Below are 23,246 nucleotides of genomic sequence, written 5' to 3' on the forward strand. Positions count from 1 at the left end.
CCCTCAGTTTCTCAGTTTCCCCTCAGTCTCTCAGTTCCATTCAGTTTCTCAGTTTCCCCTCAGTCTCTTAGTTTCTCAGTTTCCCCTCAGTCTCTCAGTTGCCCTCAGTTTCTCAATTTCCCCTCAGTCTCTCAGTTCCCCTCAGTCTCTCAGTTTCACTTCAATCTCTCAGTCTCTCAGTTCCCCTCAGTCTCTCAGTTCCCCTCAGTTTCCCCTCAGTCTCTCAGTTTCCCCTCAGTCTCTCAGTTGCCCTCAGTTTCTCAATTTTCCCTCAGTCTCTCAGTTCCCCTCAGTCTCTCAGTTTCACTTCAATCTCTCAGTCTCTCAGTTCCCCTCAGTCTCTCAGTTACCCTCAGTCTCTCAGTTTCCCCTCAGTCTCTCAGTTCCCCTCAGTCTTTCAGTTTCCTCTCAGTCTCAGTTTCCCCTCAGTCTCTCAGTTCCCCTCAGTTTCTGTCAGTCAAGGTAAGCTGAGTAAGGTATAAGTTTTGAGGTCCCTTAACAACCCTAACAACAACAACAGCAACACCTGCCAGAGAACTTCTTAACTCAACCAAGAAGACGAAGAGGAGGAAGAAGGGGAGAAGAGGACGAAGATAAAGAAGACGAAGAAGAATAGTAAAAATAAGTAGAGTGTAGCAACTTAATAGAGACAAAAAAAGCTGCACTAGGAGCGTGGAGAGGAGCTTGAAGCTTTGCAACATTCCTGAGTGAAGTGAGAATAAGAAAGAAGATAAAGAGGAAGAAGAGGAGGAGGAGGAAGAGTAAAGAAGAGAGTCGATCAGTGTGTAGTGAGATGTAGCAGTGTTGTGTCACCATGAATGACAGAGCAGGTCTAGTTAGGCTCTCCTGCCTTCTCTTGTCTCTCATATTCACTCGTAAGTATATTACACTTGCTTCCCTCAGGGCTTTGCTTCCAGGGATGTGGAGCTGTACTCTCATAACAGTTGACTCACTTTCAGGTTGCTGCTTTCAAGCTGCTCAGCGGTTCTTGATCCTGGGAGATGGAGCTTCTTTGGTCTTCTGATCAATCCTAATTACCTTAAACTGCGTGGCCCCTGTGGGTTTAGTGTTTCAACAAGAATATAAATATATATTTGTTCCTCTTTCTTTATTTACACAATATTTTACAAGGTTAGGTTAAGATTTCATGTCATTATTTACAGACCAAGAGTTGTTACCTGCCTCACCTCATTTTAAAGAATTTATATTATGAGACATATATATAAGGAATAGGATGAAGTTGGAGCCCTCTATGGGCCAGGAGCACTGCAGCAGGCCTACTGGCCCATGCTAGGCAGGGCCTAGTCACCTACTGGCCCAAGCCAGTCAGGTCCAACTCCCACCCCATCATGTATTTTTTGAAACTACACAACATTTTAGCTTCAACGATGGTACTCAGCAGTTTGTTCCACTCATCCACAACTCTGTTACCAAACTAGTGCTTTCCTATATCCTTTCTAAGTCTACATTTTTCCAACTTGAAACTATTGCTGTGAGTCCTGTCTTGGGAATATAGTTTTGGAGTGGTTGGTGTTATTATTTAATAAATGTATGTAAGAGGGTAAGGTACCTAGGGACTGGCAGAGAGCATGCATAGTTCCTTTGTATAAAGGCAAAGGGGATAAAAAAAAGAGTGCAAAAACTATTGGGGAATAAGTCTGTTGAGTATACCTGGTAAAGTGTATGGTAGAGTTATTATTGAAAGAATTAAGAGTAAGATGGAGAGTAGGATAGCAGATGAACAAGGAGGCTTTAGGAAAGGTAGGGGGTGTGTGGACCAGGTGTTTACAGTGGAACATATGGGTGAACAGTATTTAGATAAGTGTAAGGAAGTTTTGTGGCATTTTTTGATTTCGAAAAGGCATATGACAGGATGTATAGGGGGGCAATGTGGCAGATATTGCAGGTGTATGGTATAGGAGATAGGTTAAAAGCAGTGAAGAGTTTTTACGAGGATAGTGAGGCTCAAGTTAGAGTATGTAGGAAAGAGGTAGATTATTTCCCAGTAAAAGTAGGCCTTAGACAAGGATGTGTGATGTCGCCGTGGTTGTTCAATATATTTATAGATGGGGTTGTAAGAGAAGTAAATGCGAGAGTCTTGGGAAGAGGTGTGGAGCTGAAAGATAAAGAATCAAACACAAAGTGGGAGTTGTCACAGTTGCTCATTGCTGATGACACTGTGCTTTTGGGAGATTCTGAAGAGAAGTTGCAGAGGTTGGTGGATGAATTTGGTGGGGTATGTAAGAGAAGAAAATTAAAAGTGAATATAGGAAAGAGTAAGGTTATGAGGATAACAAAAAGATTAGGTGATGAAAGACTGGATATCATGTTGGAGGGAGAGAGTATGGAGGAGGTGAATGTATTCAGATATTTAGGAGTGGACGTGTCAGCAGATGGGTCTATGAAGGAGGAGGTGATTCATAGAATTGATGAGGGGAAAAGGGTGAGTGGTGCACTTAGGAGTCTGTGCAGACAAAGAACTTTGTGGAACCAAAGAGGGGAATGTATGAGAGTATAGTTTTACCAACACTCTTGTATGGGTGTGAAGCATAGGTGATGAATGTTGCAACGAGAAGGCTGGAGGCAGTTGAGATGTCATGTCTGAGGGGAATGTGTGGCGTGAATATAATGCATAGAATTTTTAGTTTGGAAATTAGGAGAAGGTGTGGGATTACCAAAACTATTGTCCAGAGGGCTGAGGAGGGGTTGTTGAGGTGGTTCGGACATGTACAGAGAATAGAACAAAACAGAATGACTTCGAGAGTGTATAAATCTGTAGTGGAGGGAAGGTGGGGTAGGGGTCAGCCTAGAAAGGGTTGGAGGGAGGGGGTAAAGGAGGTTTTGTGTGTGAGGGGCTTGGACTTCCAGCAAGTGTGCGTGAGTGTTTTTGATAGGAGTGAATAGAGACAAATGGTTTTTAATACTTGACGTGCTGTTGGAGTGTGAGCAAAGTAACATTTATGAAGGGATTCAGGGAAACTGGCAGGCCGGACTTGAGTCCTGGAGATGGGAAGTACAGTGTCTACACTCTGGGAGGGGTGTTAATGTTGCAGTTTTATAACTGTAGTGTAATGCACCCCTCTGGAAAGACAGTGATGGAGTGAATGATGGTGAAAGTTTTTCTTTTTCGGGCCGCCCTGCCTTGGTGGGAATCGGGTGATGTGTTAAATAATAAAAAAAAAGTTTACATCTCCTTCATTTATTCTTGCTTTCCATTTATACACCTCAATCATATCCTCCCTAATTCTACGCCTTTCTAGAGAGTGCAGATTCAGGGCCCTCAGTCTATCCTCATAGGGAAGATTTCTGATACATGGGATCAGCTTTGTCATCCTCCTCTGTACGTTTTCCAGTGCATTTATATACATTCTGTAATATGGTGACCAGAACTGTACAGCATAATCTAAATGAGTCCTGACTAACTATATATAAAGTTGAAGAATAACCTGAGGACTCCTGTTATTTATACTTCTTGACATGAACCCAAGAATACTGTTTGCTTTGACTCGACTCAAGAAATCGTAATGACACGATTGCAAATAAACCATACCCCCGGCCGGGATTGAACCCGCGGTCATAGAGTCTCAAAACTCCAGCCCGTCGCGTTAGCCACTAGACCAGCTAGCCACAATAAGATTCATCCAACTAGGTATATTTCTACACCATAGGAAAGTTAGCACAGGCACCTCTGTGACCACAAATGCAAGTTTTTACAGACGAATCTCCAGCTAGCGTGGCCGTGACGAACTCTAGCTCAAGTCCCTTCACTGCCGTCAACATGACTCAAGAAATCGTAATGACACGATTGCAAATAAACCATACCCCCGGCCGGGATTGAACCCGCGGTCATAGAGTCTCAAAACTCCAGCCCGTCGCGTTAGCCACTAGACCAGCTAGCCACAATAAGATTCATCCAACTAGGTATATTTCTACACCATAGGAAAGTTAGCACAGGCACCTCTGTGACCACAAATGCAAGTTTTTACAGACGAATCTCCAGCTAGCGTGGCCGTGACGTGTCATTACGATTTCTTGAGTCATGTTGACGGCAGTGAAGGGACTTGAGCTAGAGTTCGTCACGGCCACGCTAGCTGGAGATTCGTCTGTAAAAACTTGCATTTGTGGTCACAGAGGTGCCTGTGCTAACTTTCCTATGGTGTAGAAATATACCTAGTTGGATGAATCTTATTGTGGCTGGCTGGTCTAGTGGCTAACATGACGGGCTAGAGTTTTGAGACTCTATGACCGCGGGTTCAATCCCGGCCGGGGGTATGGTTTATTTGCAATCGTGTCATTACGATTTCTTGAGTCATGTTGACGGCAGTGAAGGGACTTGAGCTAGAGTTCGTCACGGCCACGCTAGCTGGAGATTCGTCTGTAAAAACTTGCATTTGTGGTCACAGAGGTGCCTGTGCTAACTTTCCTATGGTGTAGAAATATACCTAGTTGGATGAATCTTATTGTGGCTAGCTGGTCTAGTGGCTAACGCGACGGGCTGGAGTTTTGAGACTCTATGACCGCGGGTTCAATCCCGGCCGGGGGTATGGTTTATTTGCAATCGTGTCATTACGATTTCTTGAGTCATGTTGACGGCAGTGAAGGGACTTGAGCTAGAGTTCGTCACGGCCACGCTAGCTGGAGATTCGTCTGTAAAAACTTGCATTTGTGGTCACAGAGGTGCCTGTGCTAACTTTCCTATGGTGTAGAAATATACCTAGTTGGATGAATCTTATTGTGGCTAGCTGGTCTAGTGGCTAACGCGACGGGCTGGAGTTTTGAGACTCTATGACCGCGGGTTCAATCCCGGCCGGGGGTATGGTTTATTTGCAATCGTGTCATTACGATTTCTTGAGTCATGTTGATGGCAGTGAAGGGACTTGAGCTAGAGTTCGTCACGGTCACGCTAGCTGGAGATTCGTCTGTAAAAACTTGCATTTGTGGTCACAGAGGTGCCTGTGCTAACTTTCCTATGGTGTAGAAATATACATAGTTGGATGAATCTTATTGTGGCTAGCTGGTCTAGTGGCTAACGCGACGGGCTGGAGTTTTGAGACTCTATGACCGCGGGTTCAATCACGGCCGGGGGTATGGTTTATGGACTGTTTGCTTTATTGCGAACAGGAATCGTGGGAAGAACTAAAAGTCATAAATGAAATCGAAAGAAACCCAAAGTATTTCTTTTCTTTTGCCAAATCAAAGTCGAGAACAACATCCATTATTGGGCCCCTACTTAAACAAGATGGGTCCTACACAGATGACAGCAAGGGAATGAGTGAGCTATTCAAGTCTCAGTATGACTCAGTTTTTAGCAAGCTGCTAACCAGACTGAGAGTCGAAGATCAAAATGAATTTTTTGAGAGAGCCACAGAATTTGGTAAACACAAGCCTATCTGATGTTATCCTGATGCTAAATGACTTCGAACAGGTCATAAATGACATACCCATGCACTCTGCCCCAGGGCCAGACTCGTGGAACTCCGTTTTCATCAAGAACTGCAAGAAGCCCCTATCACGAGCTTTTACCATCCTATGGAGAGGGAGCATGGACACGGGGGTTGTCCCACAATTACTAAAAACAACAGACATAGCCTCACTTCACAAAGGGGGCAGTAAAGCAATAGCAAAGAACTACAGACCAATAGCACTAACATCCCATATAAAAATCTTTGAAAGGGTCCCATCTAGATACCCATCAATTACACAACCCATGGCAACATGGGTTTAGAGCAGTTCACTCGTCTTTCCCAACTACTGGATCACTACGACAAGGTCCTAGATGCACTAGAAGACAAAAAGAATGCAGATGTAATATATACAGACTTTGCAAAAGCCTTCAACAAGTGTCACCATGGCATAATAGTGCACAAAATGCGTGCCAAAGGAATAGCAGGAAAAGTTTGTAGATGGGTCTATAATTTCCTCACAAACAGAACACAAAGAGTAGTAGTCAACAGAGTAAAGTCTGAGGTGGCTACAGTGAAAAGCTCTGTTCCTCAAGGCACAGTACTAGCTCCCATCTTGTTTCTCATCCTCATATCTGACATAGACAAGGATGTCAGCCACAGCACCGTGTCTTCCTTTGCAGATGACACCTGAATCTGCATGACAGTGCCTTCCATTGCAGACACTGCAAGGCCCCAGGCAGACATCAACCAAATCTTTCAGTGGGCTGCAGAAAACAATATGAAGTTCAACGATGAGAAATTTCAATTACTCCGATAATGTAAACATGAGGAAATTAAAACTTCATCAGAGTACAAAACAAATTCTGGCCACAAAATAGAGCGAAAAACCAATGTCAAAGACCTGGGAGTGATCATGTTGGAGGATCTCACCTTCAAGGACCATAACATTGTATCAATCGCATCTGCTAGAAAAATGACAGGATGGATAATGAGAACCTTCGAAACTAGGGATGCCAAGCCTATGATGACACTCTTCAGGTCACTTGTTCTATCTAGGCTGGAATATTGCACACTAACAGCACCTTTCAAGGCAGGTGAAATTGCTGACCTAGAAAATGTACAGAGAACCTTCATGGCGCACATAACGGAGATAAAACACCTCAATTACTGGAAGCACTTGAAGTTCCTGAACCTGTACTCCCTGGAATGCAGGCGGGAGAGATACATGATTATATACACCTGGAAAATCCTAGAGGGACTACTACCGAACTTGCACACAAAAATAGCTCACAACGAAAGCAAAAGACTCGGCAGATGATGCAACATCCCCCCAATGAAAAGCAGGTTAAGAGACCATACAATAAGTGTTAGGGACCCGAGACTGTTCAACTGCCTCCCAGCATACATAAAGGGGATTACCAATAGACCCCTGGCTGTCTTCAAGCAGGCACTGGAGAAGCACCTAAAGTCGGTACCTGACCAGCCGGGCTGTGGCTCGTGCGTTGGATTGCATGCAGCCAGCAGTAACAGCCTGGTTGATCAAGCTCTGATTCACCATGAGGCCTGGTCACAGACCGGGCTGTGGGGGTGTTGACCCCCTGAACTCTCTCCAGGTAAACTGTTATTTGGGCTTTAGAATACTGCAATTAAAACTCCTAAATCTTTTTTGTGATCAGTGATATTAAGAGCTACATTATTTAGTTTATGAGTGTCATGGTTATTTTTCTTTCCAACACTTAGAACTTTGCATTTGTCTATATTAAACTGCATCTGCCATTTCTCTGACTGTTGCCTTAGTCTATTTAGATCTTCCTGCAGAACTCTACTGTCCTCATCAGAATTAATTTGACGGGCTATTTTGGTGTTATCAGTAAACTTTCTTGTTTAATAATGTTGGTAGAATTACTGGCAATATGTTAGGTAAAGGGACACAAGTGCAACTGGTGTTACATTTTATTGTGGCAATGTTTCAGTCTCCAGGAGCTTTGTCAATCTGTTTACATCCTCTGTGAGCTCCACGTCTCTCCGTTATGTCTGGAACTTTCCAAAATTTCAAGTGTTTTAAAGTTATTGCATATTTTGTACACATACAACCTCTCCTCACTTAGCAATGGAGTTGTGTTCCTAATACCACATCGGTAAAAGAATTAGTCGTAGTGGGTTTATGTCACTCATCTTTGATATTGCACCATTTATAACATTTTTAGTATATTTTTTAAATGTTTACACAATAGTGTACTGTATATTGTAGTAAATAGAATAGAGGAAATGAGCTCTAATATACATTATTTAGGTATGCATACTGGTCAGAGAGCCTGTTGTAAGTTCGAGTCATTGGTAAATGAGTATGTCGCTAAGTGAGGAGAGGTTGTACACATACTTGGATAATTATACTTATGTGTATCTGTACCTAAATAAACTTTCATACTATGCTGGCATGCAGGTACACATTAAAATCAGTAAGAGTGTGTCATTAGTGTTGAAAATGCCATAATAATAATACATAATGATAATCATTCTAGGGTGCTTTAAATATCATATATTATGTTAATATAGACATTTCCATTAATTCATCTACAATATTTTTTTAAAATTATATAAGAAACACGTTACACATCATAAACATAATACATGCATAAAAATGGGAGTAGTGCTGTTTGTTTATTCTGGTGCACCAACATGAAAACAACTTGTACACAATGTAAAGTGTTTGTATTGTGGTAAAAGCTTCACAGACATGTGTGAAATGGACGTGTATGAGCCGTAAGTGGACAGGAATTAATACGTATTCATGTTTGTTTACATTCTCTGCATCTCTCTTGTTTACTCATTCACTCTTGTTTACAGTGACATCTGAGCGAGCTACAAAAAATATCAAACTGGATGACGACCAGCAAACTTTCAATGCAGACAAAACCTACTTCATGCTTTTTGGAAACAGAGCATTAAATATCTAGCTAAATATATCGATAAATGATTCACCCATTACAAGACACACTGAGGGCAAATTTCTTTGACTTTAATCTAAAATTTCAGCCCCACATCCTGTATATAGCTAAGAAAGTTTCCAAAACAGTATCTTTTCCAAGATACGATACTATGTACCCCAAATGGTGCTCCTCACTTTATATCACTCTCTAATATACCCTTACCTCTCCTGTGGTATTTGTGCTTGGGGATCTACCATGGCTAATTACTTTAAACCTTTAATAACCCAATAAAAAGTGGCAGTACAGGTGATCACAAACTCCTGTGCCAGACAACACACCCCACCACTCTTCAGAAGCTTGAACTTACTTAACCCTTTGAGGGTTTCGGCCGTACTAGTACGGCTTACGACCCAGGGTTTTTGACATACTAGTACGCCTAAATTCTAGCACCCTCAGATCTAGTGGGAGAAAGCTGGTAGGCATACATATGAAAGAATGGATCTGTGGTCAGTGTGCGCAGTATAAAAAAAATCCTGCAGCACACAGTGCATAATGAGAAAAAAAAAACTTTGACGGTGTTTTTGGAATAAAACAACGACTTTGCACTGTATTTTCGTATGGTATTTATTGTTGTATTCTAGTTTTCTTGGTCTCATTTTATAGAATGGAAGACATATTACAGAAATTGAGATGATTTTGACTGGTTTTACAATGAAAAGTACCTTGAAATTGAGCTCAAAGTAGCAGAAATATTCGATTTTTACTGAAGTTCAAAAGTAAACAAATCATGCCAAGCGTCCAATACACGTCAACTGGTGAGTCTAATATTCTTTCACAAGTGCGCTGATGTTATTTATACCATTTCTACACTAATGCAGCAGTCTGCATAACAGTAAATCTTCTATTTTTTGTAAGAATAAAAATTGAAAGTGGAAAGCCAAAGAAATGTAAGAGGGGCCTGGGGATGTGACTAACGAACAGAGGAAAAGTTATTTTAGTGCCAGGAATGTCTTTCTTGTTTATTCTGGACCCTATTTGGAAATTGGCATCTTTTGAAATTTGTGTGAAATTGACAAAATTGGTAAATTCTGACCACTGTATTGGATAGTTGAAATCAGTAAATGGGTGGTTTCTTGTACTCATTCAATAGAAAAAATGGAGTTCTAGAGAAATAGTTATGATTTTTGTCGACTAGTACACTGGAATTGGCTGAAAATTGGGCTCAAAGTGGGCAAAATCACCGATGCGTAAATATCGTCGAGACCGCTAACTTCGTGAGAGCATAATTCCATAAGTTTTCCATCAAATTTCATACTTTTGGTGTCATTATGATCGGGAAAAGATTCTCTATCTTTTCATAAGAATAAATAATTTTTTTTTTAAATTTGGCTGACCCTGAGAACAAGTCTCGGAGAGGGCCTGTCGACCCTCAAAGGGTTAATATTAAGACAAAATATACACAGTTATTATTGTGCCTACTATATACAGTGGACCCCCGGTTAACAATATTTTTTCACTCCAGAAGTATGTTCAGGTACCAGTACTGACCGAATTTGTTCCCATAAGGAATATTGTGAAGTAGATTAGTCCATTTCAGACCCCCAAACATACACGTACAAACGCACTTACATAAATACACTTACATAATTGGTTGCATTGGGAGGTGATCGTTAAGCGGGGGTCCACTGTATACACAGAACAATAAACTCCAATATCAACCCTCCACTCAAATTTCTCCTAGACAGCTTCAACAGAACACACAGGAATAACACAAGGCACAAAAACTTTTTTACATCCATCGTGTCCGTCTCACACTGCAAAAATGTAGTGCATATAAAGGGCTTGAAGATCTGGAACTCTCTGCTCAAAACAGCAAGAGGTCCCCTGCCCACTAATTAGTTTAGGACTATACTCAAAAATCATCTCATATCTCAGTAACAACCATACCCACAATATGCTAAACTTTAAGCAAATTTAAAGCAACTCTCCCAAATATTTTATTATCCCCTAACTATTAAACCATTATTACAATCTTAAAAATGTATGTCTGTATCATTAATTGTACTACCTCATATTAATAATTGGATAAAATATTAAATATTTGTAATTATCACTCTCCACTTGTCTAGACTTAAGTAGTCTTTAAGTATTGTTAAGTCTGCCTGAAATTTCTCGGCATAATAGTAGCTTTCTTTGTATCAATCAAGTTATGAAATGGAAACACTCATTGTAACCTTAGTAAAGAAGTAAAATCTGATTTGATTTGATTTGATTTGAAGGGTAGTTGTTAGAAATGATTAAACTTGGTGAACAAGGTATGTTGATGATAATAATATTGATAACAAAATAAGTAATAAATACTCTAGGGGGCTTTAAATGTTTTATATTTTGTGTAGGTGTGGTAGCCAGGCGAGCTAAAACACCTAACTTCCTACAATAAATACTACTTACCTCTCACCTTACATTAAGACTACAAATATTTTAAGGTAAGTAATGAGTGTACTGTATGTGTATTTTACGTTTTTGTTGTTTTTAATGCCTAGTTCTATTGTTAACTTAATATATGATAGTGTAAATATGTTACGAAATATTTGTATGCATTTATAAATTAAAAAAAAGTGTGATTCACTTTTTGGCAATTTTCGCTTTATGGCAGTAGCCTGGAACCTAACCTGCTGTAGAAGGGGGGCCCTACTGTATGTAGATACTAGTCTTTTTTATCATTTACTAGCATAAAGTATACGCAAATCTATTTCAAAAAATTAAAATTTATTAGAACTTACGTATACAAACACTTAGAGATTGTATGTGGCACCATTCATAGTCGAGAAAAATATAAACAAGTGTAAAGATGAAATATTAAATCATAATTGCATAAAATTAACTGTAGTACCTACTGTACAGCTGTTATAATTTCATAGCTGCCTTCTGTTGGTATTGCATTGAGCTCAAGTGTTGCAAGTACATTCACTTAAAATGACGTGTGATGCTAAGAATCTCTGTTTGAGCAGTTCGTCTCTTCAGTAAATTAGTACATCTTCTTTCTTTTAACACTTTGGCCGTATCCCACTGAGGCGGGGTAGCCCAAAAGGAAAAACGAAAGCGTCTCCTTTTACATTTAGTAATATATACAGGAGAAGGGGTTAGTAGCCCCTTGCTCCCGGCATTTTAGTTGCCTCTTACAACACGCATGGCTTATGGAGGAAGAATTCTGTTCCACTTCCCCATGGAGATAAGAGGAAATAAACAAGAACAAGAACTAGAAAGAAAATGGAAGAAAACCCAGAGGGGTGTGTATATATATGCTTGTACATGTATGTGTAGTGTGACCTAAGTGTAAGAAGAAGTAGCAAGACATACCTGTAATCTTGCATATTTATGAGACAGACAGAAGACACCAGCAATCCTACTATCATGTAAAACAATTACAGGCTTTCGTTTTACACTCACTTGGCAGGACAGTAGTACCTCCCTGGGTGGTTGCTGTCTACCAACCTACTACCTAGAAAATTAGTACATACCACAGTAAAAGTGATCTCTCATGGTTCTTGTGTATTTTTCATCATGTTTATTGCAATATCGTAAACCTTGAATAACAACATGGGAGCCATACCAAGTGCCAATAGTAATGCTGGAAGTAACACCATGGGAACCATAGAAAGTGGTACTAGTGATGCTGGAAGTAACACCATGGGAGTCATACAAAGTGCCACTAGTGATGCTGGAAGTAACACCATGGGAGCCATACCAAGTGCCACTAGTGATGCTGGAAGTAACACCATGGGAACCATAGAAAGTGGTACTAGTGATGCTGGAAGTAACACCATGGGAGTCATACAAAGTGCCACTAGTGATGCTAGAAGTAACACCATGGGAACCATAGAAAGTGGTACTAGTGATGCTGGAAGTAACACCATGGAAGCCATACAAAGTGCTACTAGTGATGCTGGAAATAACACCATGGGAGCCATACCAAGTGCCACTAGTAATGCTGGAAGTAACACCATGGGAACCATAGAAAGTGGTACTAGTGATGCTGGAAGTAACACCATGGGAGTCATACAAAGTGCCACTAGTGATGCTGGAAGTAACACCATGGGAACCATAGAAAGTGGTACTAGTGATGCTGGGAGTAACACCATGGGAGTCATACCAAGTGCCACTAGTGATGCTGGAAGTAACACCATGGGAACCATAGAAAGTGCTACTAGTGATGCTGGAAGTAACACCATGGGAACCATACAAAGTGGTACTAGTGATGCTAGAAGTGCTCCCAAGAAGCAGAGAAAAGTCATGACATACAAGAAAAGGTTGAATTGCTTGATGTGTACCATAGATTGAGGTGTGCAGCTGCAGTTGCCTGCCACTTCAAGATAAATGAATCCAGAGTAAGGATCATTGTAAACAAGAAATCATATTGGTACTTCTTCATTATCAATGCATACCTGTATATTATTTATGAATTTCTTTTTCACATTATCTTTTCATTTTTGATGTCTAGTGTTAGTAATACGTATAACATCTACCGTGTTTTATATCACATGAGACAGTACTGATGTAAATATATGACATAAACTTACAGTATTGATAAATGCTGTACAGTACTGTAAATGTATTTTCTCTTACTTAACATTTTCTTTTCTCTAGTTTACTTTATTATAATAATACAGTATATAATACACTGTGTTTCATGCTCTCATATACTGTGTTTCATGCTCTCATATACTGTGTTTCATGCTCTCATATACTGTGTTTCATGCTCTCATATACTGTGTTTCATGCTCTCATACACTGTGTTTCATGCTCTCATACACTGTGTTTCATGCTCTCATACACTGTTTCATGCTCTCACACACTGTTTCATGCTCTCATACACTGTTTCATGCTCTCATACACTGTGTTTCATGCTCTCATACACTGTGTTTCATGCTCTCATACACTGTGTTTCATGCTCTCATACACTGTGTTTCATGCTCTCATACACTGTGTTTCATGCTCTCATACACTGTGTTTCATGCTCTCATACACTGTTTCATGCTCTCATACACTGTATTTCATGCTCTCATACACTATCGTAAAGGCACACGTGATCGTGGTTGGCTGGGCTTATGGGTTGAACGTCGTAAGCCTCACAGAGAACACCCACACTGCCGCCTGGCTTAAAATAAACCCACGAAATACTACAACACCACAAGGATGAAAAAGAGCACTCAGAATGCTTGGAGCTTGAATCACAAGCGATGAAGACTACTCAAGTGGCTTGCTCGAGTACTGGGGTAAGACACCTGGGTTAGTTGCTAGCTGGCTTATCTTAACCCTTCACACAGAATAGCTTGATAACTTCACACGATGAGAACAGCAGGGGTGGAAGCTGGCTTGGCAGGCAAAATAATTGGATGGAGTAGGCTAGGCTGGACTGGACTCGGTTGTTCTGACTCCCCCACCACAGACTGGAAACTGGCTTATTTTGCAAACTCGGGTCAACCCCTCGTGAGTGATGCAAAAAAAGCAGGAAACACTAATACAAAGAGACTGACCAGTGAATAATGTAGAAGCTGGTAGAGTAGCTGGCTTGAGGTAGCTGGATGGGTGAATCTCGGTAGTCGATAGGCCTACTGGTGACACGAAATGGCCGTCTTGCTGGTCGAAATTTTATCTCCAGAAATCGCTGTAATCGTCAGAATTACAGGCCCTCCGATGCCACCATTTATCGTAAAGGGTTCTTTAATGGAGATATCGTAGGTTGAAAGTAGACACACTTGTAGGATGGTAAATGTATTGTCAGACTGAGATGAGGGATGGAGCCCCAGCTGCCTTGCCTGTCTACGCCTGGATCGTCTGCCGCCGAGTGAGGCCGGGACAGAGGAATGGGCCTCCTCGTGTGCATCCCGTGACGTCACACAAAGCCACAGGCCTACGAGGGGTCTCGTGTCTAAAGCACATGGATGATACTAATATGCTATGCTATATAATACAGGGAATACAGGGATCAGCAACTATGCTGACAACACTGTGTTTCATGCTCTCATACACTGTGTTTCATGCTCTCATACACTGTATTTCATGCTCTCATACACTGTGTTTCATGCTCTCATACACTGTATTTCATGCTCTCATACACTGTGTTTCATGCTCTCATACACTGTTTCATGCTCTCATACACTGTGTTTCATGCTCTCATATGCTGTGTTTCATGCTCTCATACACTGTATTTCATGCTCTCATACACTGTATTTCATGCTCTCATACACTGTGTTTCATGCTCTCATACACTGTGTTTCATGCTCTCATACACTGTGTTTCATGCTCTCATACACTGTATTTCATGCTCTCATACACTGTGTTTCATGCTCTCATACACTGTATTTCATGCTCTCATACACTGTGTTTCATGCTCTCATACACTGTGTTTCATGCTCTCATACACTGTATTTCATGCTCTCATACACTGTGTTTCATGCTCTCATACACAGTATTTCATGCTCTCATACACTGTGTTTCATGCTCTCATACACTGTGTTTCATGCTCTCATACACTGTGTTTCATGCTCTCATACACTGTTTCATGCTCTCATACACTGTATTTCATGCTCTCATACACTGTGTTTCATGCTCTCATACACTGTGTTTCATGCTCTCATACACTGTGTTTCATGCTCTCATATACTGTGTTTCATGCTCTTATACACTGTGTTTCATGCTCTCATACACTGTGTTTCATGCTCTCATACACTGTGTTTCATGCTCTCATACACTGTGTTTCATGCTCTCATACACTGTGTTTCATGCTCTCATATACTGTGTTTCATGCTCTCATACACTGTGTTTCATGCTCTCATACACTGTTTCATGCTCTCATACACTGTGTTTCATGCTCTCATACACTGTGTTTCATGCTCTCATACACTGTGTTTCATGCTCTTATACACTGTATTTCATGCTCTCATATACTGTGTTTCATGCTCTCATACGCTGTGTTTCATGCTCTCATGCACTGACTCACACTCATCCACTGGCTCACACACACACTCATCCACTGGCTCACACATACACTCATCCACTGGCTCACACACACTCGTCCACTGGCTCACATACACTCATCCACTGGCTCACACACACTCATCCACTGGCTCACATACACTCATCCACTGGCTCACACACACTCATCCACTGGCTCACATACACTCATCCACTGGCTCACACACACACACTCATCCACTGGCTCACTTACTCTCATACACTGGCTCTCACATACTCATCCACTGGCTCACACACACTCATCCACTGGCTCACACACACTCATCCACTGGCTCACACACACACACTCATCCACTGGCTCACACATACTTATCCACTAGCCTGTAAGACAATGGAGTCACCTTGAGACTCACTGTGGGACATTTAGAGATTTTGCCACCGAAGTGGCTAGTTTATTGTGCACCCCATATCCATCCTGTGGACGGTAGCACGAGAGCACATGGATACACAAAAGGCCTAGGAACTAGGCCCCAAAGGGTTAACAGGAATACATATGGATTTATATCTACATATCTATAGTTCACTTATCTGTTACAAGCAAATTTAGGAAATTTGCTTAGTATATCTGGTATCTTATTTTCATTAATAAGATATCTTGACATGTCACATAGGTTATTATACTGTCTGTCTCTGTATTCCTCAATAAGTGGACAATTAAGCACATAGTGTTCAAGAGAGTGACCATATGCCTGATCACATAATTTACATTTAGTTTGATCATCATCTGTGTGTCTCCCAAACTGCCAGAAGTACTTGTAACCAAGCCTAAGCCTGGCCACTACAACATCAGTCAGTCTGTTCACATTGCAAGTTGCTCCATAAACATACTTATCTACGTTCATGTTATCATAGTGGGTTATAGATCTACTCAGGCTTCTAACTGCATTCCTATAACAATCATTTTCATTATTTACTTCTCTCCTAATATTAATCCTAATGCTAGACACAGTTATACCAAAGTTATATTCTACATTCTCCTTCTCGATACTCTTCTTGGCTAACATATCAACTTTATCATGAAGGAGTAATCCAATGTGTGATGGGATCCATAGCAATTGTACATTAATTCCTTTGTCCCTAATTTTTGAGTATCTATACCTGGCTTCCCCAATGAGCATGTTGTTGGAGTCATTATATGAGCCAAGAGCCTTCAATGATGACATAGAATCAGTAATGATGATAGAGTCAAGCTCAGTGTCATAGGTTAGCTTTAGCGCCATTAGGATTGCAAACAATTCAGTTTGCAGTGTAGACGCCCAGTTGTTAATTCTTATGCCTAACTCAACAAATTTATTATCGTTCTTAACTAGGGAGGTGGCAACAAGAGCAGATGCAGCCCTGCCAGAAGACTCCTGTTTAGATCCATCAGTGTATATAACTTGTGATAACTTGTTACTACCAGCTAGGTGAGAAATTTCTTCTTGAGCAGTTGCTCTAACAAGAGATTTAAGGAAGGGATTACTAGCAATGAGCTTCTTGGGAGGGACTTGTAGGTATGTGATATTAAATGAACACATCTTCCATGGAGGGGTGAAATGCTCTTGTTGCCTACAGTGATACAGTTCATGCAGGTTATAAAACTTAATGCAATTGCACGTTTTCACAATCCATTTAGATCTGTGTGTATTTACCTCTAGACACTTGGTAAGATTCACTGTGACAGTGTCTGGTTCGTTTCTCAACATTCTAATACCGAGTACAGTGTTAATTTCAACAGTCCTATCACTGATACTAGAAATACCAAGCTCCTTCCTCATGTTAAGAACTTTTGTAGATCTGGGACAGCCAAGAATAATCCTGAGAGCTTCATTTTGCATTAACTCCAAGGGTCGGAGAGAACTTTCTCTAGCTAATATCAACATGGGAGCAGCATAATCAATTAAGGACCTAACATAGGCTATGTACATCATTCTCACGATTCTCACATTTGCACCATAGTTGGGATTGTAGCCAGCAACAGCTTTGAGAGCATTTAGCCTAGCTTTACATTTCTTGTTTAGTTGTGGTATAGTGGATTTGTTAAAGGGTACATCTACACCAAGATATCTGTAAGTTTTAACGTAGCTAATGATTTCACGCTGCAAATAGATGGGTGGGGGATGTCGTTTGCTTGTTAATATCTTAGTTTTAGAGGAAGATATTATGAGGCCTAGTCGATTACAAATTGCTTGAACTTCATTAAGAATGGTATTCATCTTCTTATGCCCTGTTGTATGGATCATGATATCATCAGCATAGCTTATACCTATATGTTTAGGTGAGGCAGGTAGAGCATTTAGGAGAGCATTAATCAGAATATTAAATAGCATGGGACTAAGAACTCCTCCCTGCGGTGTACCTAAAGACATTTCTTTAGAATCACTTCTGAAGCCTTGGTAAAGGACAGAGGATACTCTATTTGACAGGTATCCTATTATCCAGCAGAGTAAGCTACCACCAATATTCATTTTGGCTAGTTCATGTAGTATAACGGTTCTGTTCGCAATATCAAATGCAGATTTTAGATCAAGAAAAGTGGTAAAACTAGTAGAGGTGTGTGCAGTGAGAAAGGTGGAAATACAGTTCTGCACACTTTTACCTTTCATGAACCCATAGAGGTAGGGGGAAAGTTGATCTCTGATTCTGTAGTACAGTCTGTTAAGCATCATTCTTTCAAAAGTTTTACAAAGACAACTAGTTAAGGAGATCGGCCTAAATGTATCAGGCTGTTGGGGCTTAGGGATAGGCACAATGAGACTATTGGTCCAGGAAGTAGGAAGAACGCCCTCAATGTAACTGAGATTATACAGTGCCAACAAAGGGTTATCAGGCACGTGCCTTAGAGTTCTGAGAATATCATAGGTTATACCATCCTCTCCAGGAGCAGTTGCTCGAACTTTGGTTAATGCATTATCTAATTCATACTCGGTAAAGAGGCAATCACTCTCATCAATATTTTGGCTCATAAAATTAATCAGTTTCAACATTTCTTCAGAAGTACTCTCTAAATTTTTTCTAATATGAGATGGAAGGCTTTCATGCCTGGATGTTTTGGACCAGTCATTTATGAGGTCATTTGCTTTTTCAAGAGGAAAGGGATGAGCAACATTGCCAGTCTTTTTCCTGGTTATTTTATTTATACCTTTCCAAGCCGAACTCAAAGGGGTGGACCTATTTAATCCACTAACAAACTGTTCCCATTCCTGTTGCCTAAGTTCTTCCTTTCTATTCCTTGCATTTGTTAGTGCAGCTTGGAACGTTCTGAGCAGGTCTGGGGTTCTACATTCACGGTATGCTTTACCAATCCTCCTAGCTGCATATGTTAGATTGCGCAGCTGTGGATCATTATAGTATTTACATTGGTTTTTATTGTTATTTATAGTGGAGGGTTTTTGTTTCCTATTCCTGCCCACTTGATCTGTGAGAACACTCTCAATAGTGGTAATTAAATCATCATTAAATTTTTGTGTGCCAATGGGCTCGTAATTCTTATACCATTGATCCAAGTGGTTAATAAAGTTGTCTCTGTGTTCTGGTTTGAGAATAAGTTTCCTCCTTCTGTATTTAGCTCCTTGATTGCTGGAGATGTGATCAAGATTGACAGTTGTTAGTCTTGGGAAGTGATCAGATAGAAGATCATCAACTATGACAGAGTCATGCATCGTATATGATGTATTAAATCCAAGACACAGATCTAGTATGCCACCATATATGTGAGTAGGCTCAGTAGTGCCCACAATTCGAACATTATCATGCTCATTTAGCAATCTCACTAGTTTAGTTCCATTGGTGTTTGTTATAGACCCACCAATATTCTTATGTCTGGCATTAACCCTTTCAGGGTCCAAGGCCCAAATCTGGAGTCACGCACCAGTGTCCAAGAATTTAAAAAAAAAAAATTTGTTATTTTTTCTTATGAAATCGTAGAGAATCTTTTTGTGAAGGTAATAAAACAAAAAGTACGAAATTTGGTGGAAAATTGACGAAATTATGCTCTCGCGAATTTTGATGTGTCAGCGATATTTACGAATCGGCGATTTTGCCGACTTTGACTCCCATTTTAGGCCAATTACATTATTCCAATCAACCAAATTCTTAGCTATTTCACTAGTATTACTTCTATTCTATCGATTGAGCACAAGAAATCGCCAAGTCAACTGTTTCAACTACAAAATAAAGTGATCGGAAATTGTTAATTTGGCCAATTTAACACAAAGTTCAAAATATTCCAATTTCAAAATAGGGTCCAGAATGAACAAGGTAGGCATTCCTGGCACTAAACTAACATTTCCTCTGTTCATTAGTTATATTTTGAGGCTTTACAAATAAATTCCATTTTGATTTTTTATTCACATAATGAATTTTTATTCACACCAAAAAATAGAAGATTTACTGTTATGCAATACTGTAATAATTGTATAAATATCATCACCATATTTGTGAATGTATATTAGACCCACCAGCTGGCGTGTATTAGACGTGTGAAGTCGTTTGTTTACTCTTGAATATCGGCAAAAATTTAACATTTCTGCTACTTTGAGCTCAGTTTCAAGCCATTTCCAGTGCTAAAACCAATCAAAATCATCTCTATTTCTGTAATATGTCTTCCATTCTATCAAATGAGACCAAGAAATCGCAAATACAACTATAAAAAACATTCGAAAAAACACTGCAAAGTTGCTGTTTTAATCGAAAAATCATGATTTCATTTTTTTCTCTCATTATACACAGTGTGCTGCAGGATCTGTTTTATGTGGTGCACACATACCACATAGATGTATTCTCTCATATCTAGGCCCAAATGTACCACTCACAGTTTATCAGAGTGAGCTGAGCTCATGGCGTAGATCTACGGTTTGGACCCTGAACGTAAAGCCGTAGATCTACGGGACGGACCCTGAAAGGGTTAAAATCTCCAAGAATGATGGTAGGTTCACTATTGATGCGATCTGGTAAAGCATCAGGTCGAAGCTGGTTCGCTGGGGCATAGAGATTAAAAATGTTTATGGAAAAATCGCCTGCATATACTTTGACACCATGATACTGCATGTTAACTCGACTCTGCAAGGAAAGGAGTGAATGTGGCAAGCTCTTTCTGACATACATCACACAACAGTTGGTTGACCTTAGGTTATAAGCTGCATATCCAGGCAAGTTTGGTGGAGGTGCACCATCTTTCAATCTACATTCCTGCAAACAGATGACATCAATATTCTTGGTTGCACTAATATGATGTAAGTCAGGCAACCGCTTCCTGATGGAAGCAATGTTCCATGAAAAGATTTGTAATGTATCCATTGTAGTGAGTTATTACAATCTCTTGCTCATAAGATGGTAAAACTATTATGCTTTGACTACAGTGTGCAGATACTTAAGAGCAAATAGCATAGTTTGTATGTCTTTATCTTCAGGACCTTTATTTTTAAGCATTTTTCGGCATTTTGGCAGCCAGTGATAAGGCAATTTTTGAAGGCAAGAGTTATGGGCTTCTTTCTCACAAATTGCTGGAAGCTGAACGGAGATTGCTGCACTTTTGACATCATAACCATGCTCAAGAGCATCATCCTGATTACATATATTTATTAAACTTGTCAGGATCTGTTCAAGATGCTACTGTGGGACAGAGGGGAGAGAACACAATGCGTCACATAATTTACGCTACGTGTACTCCACCATGTCAAATGATTTTTTTGTGTCATGTTCAGGAAAAATATGCTGCAGTTTTGTAACCATGTTGTAAGAAAAGCATTTTAACAGATGACATGTTATCTGACTGTCTACTGTATTTATATTATTACTCATTAGCAAAACATGTTTGGTAATACTTTAAATGTGTAACATGTACGAATGTGATAAAACAAAAATTGTGGCGTCTGCTAACCTGGCATCACTGTTTCAGGCTGTGTGTCAGACACTCCAGAAAGGGAAGCCAAGTCTGCATTAATGGAGAACAACAAAAATACAACATCACCGGGTAATAACCTCACCGGAGCCACACCATCCACCTCCAGACCACCAACAATGCCGGAAAATTGCTCGGTATTTACAAGGTTTTGTGTGATATGATTAATTCAATACAAATACAAATACTTTTTTTTTTTTTATTCGCCGGTACTCTCCCGGCCCGGGTCTTTTCCAAGTAGTGGTGACCCGGCCTTGGCTCCCTATCTGGGAGTATCTCGAGACCTATGTCTCCCATGGGAGGAGGTACAAGTACCCCCTCATCTTTGGGACCAACTGTCCCCAGGCTTAGCCACAGTCCCCTCCCTCACGGGGCTCGTAGGGAGAAGCTAGGCCTCTGGTCTGCCATCTGCCCCGCCCCAAAGGGGCTCGTGGGGATGTCAGTCTTGTGAGCTGCAGGTGATAGCAAGCTCAGGCCATTTTTTTATTTTAAAAAAGAGCACATTTTTCTAAGTGTTATAGGATAAAAAAAAATTAGGGTCAGTACTTACCGAGATATGAGGCTGCAAAGTTGGCACTTGGCGATCACCTGGCGGCAACATAGAGCGCTGCCGCTTGCAGAAGTGTTGCGGATATATCTTTTTTTCTATTTTTCGTATTCTTTCTTTCAACACACTGGCCGTATCCCACCGAGGCGGGGTGGCCCAAAAGAAAAAACGAAAGTTTCTCCTTTTACATTTAGTAATATATACAGGAGAAGGGGTTACTAGCCCCTTGCTCCTGGCATTTTAGTCGCCTCTTACAACACGCATGGCTTACGGAGGAAGAATTCAGTTCCACTTCCCCATGGAGGTAAGAAGAAATAAACAAGAACAAGAACTAGAAAGAAAATAGAAGAAAACCCAGAGGGGTGTGTATATATATGCTTGTACATGTATGTGTAGTGTGACCTAAGTGTAAGTAGAAGTAGCAAGACATACCTGAAATCTTGCATGTGTATGAGACAATAAAAAGACACCAGCAATCCTACCATCATGTAAAACAATTACAGGCTTTCATTTTACACTCACTTGGCAGGACGGTAGTACCTCCCTGGGCGGTTGCTGTCTACCAACCTACTACCTAGGATTTTTCATATTATTTTATATAATTTTTATGTTCTGATAATTACAATTTATAGTAGTTCTTGTCATTTCATAACCAGTCATTGTTCTGATACTAATATTAGATACTGAAATTGTACTCACATTGTCACAAACACATTGACAGGTGGTTAGGTAATACACATATGCAACAGTTAGGTATCTTTATATCGAAACGTTTCACCTACACAGTAGGCTTCTTCAGTCGAGTACAGAAAGTAGGCGGGAGTAGTAGAGATGCGAAGACGATGTAATCAGTCCATCACCCTTGAAGTTGTAGATTTGAGGTTGTCAGTCCCTCAGCCTGGAGAAGTTCTGTTCCAAAGTCTGGAACTAACTGAAGATCAAGTGACAGTGTTGAGACTTAAATACTGTGGGAAGGAGAGGTGCAGAGTAGTAGTAGTGAGAATGTAGCCACTGAGAGGACAGGTCCCTTGCAGATCAAACAGTTCTCACTTGAAAAAGTTGTCCAAGGTGTTTTCTCTTCTGTACCAAGATGCCATTGTGTTGCAGTGTCTGACAGAGTGATTTAATAATCACATTGACAGGTGGACATTTACACCTGCCTTGGCCATTTACTATTGTCTTGGCATATATACAAAGTATTTGTAGGTCCCAGCAATATTTTGGATATGTGGAAGTATATAAGGAGGAGGAGGAGGAGGAGGATTAGGAGGAGGAGGAGGAGGATTAGGAGGAGGAGGAGGATTAGGAGGAGGAGGAGGAGGAGGAGGAGGATTAGGAGGAGGAGGATTAGGAGGAGGAGGAGGAGGAGGATTAGGAGGAGGAGGAGGAGGATTAGGAGGACGAGGAGGAGGAGGAGGATTAGGAGGAGGAGGAGAAGGAGGATT

At 40.6% G+C, this 23,246-nt stretch overlaps 1 protein-coding gene across 1 annotated transcript in view; it reads left to right on the plus strand.

Annotated features, from left to right (window-relative positions):
- The first annotated feature begins 480 nt into the window (after positions 1-480).
- Positions 481-23,246, plus strand: part of LOC128694981 (TM2 domain-containing protein 3-like) — a 44,936-nt gene continuing 22,170 nt past the window's right edge. Inside the window, exons 1-2 of the mRNA XM_070085030.1 lie at positions 481-875; positions 21,252-21,391. Coding sequence (XP_069941131.1) covers positions 815-875; positions 21,252-21,391 — 201 coding nt within the window. The 5' untranslated portion in view covers positions 481-814. The remainder of the gene's footprint in view (positions 876-21,251; positions 21,392-23,246) is intronic.

This window comes from Cherax quadricarinatus, chromosome 14 (genome assembly GCF_038502225.1).
Source record: "Cherax quadricarinatus isolate ZL_2023a chromosome 14, ASM3850222v1, whole genome shotgun sequence".
Lineage (NCBI taxonomy): Eukaryota > Metazoa > Arthropoda > Malacostraca > Decapoda > Parastacidae > Cherax > Cherax quadricarinatus.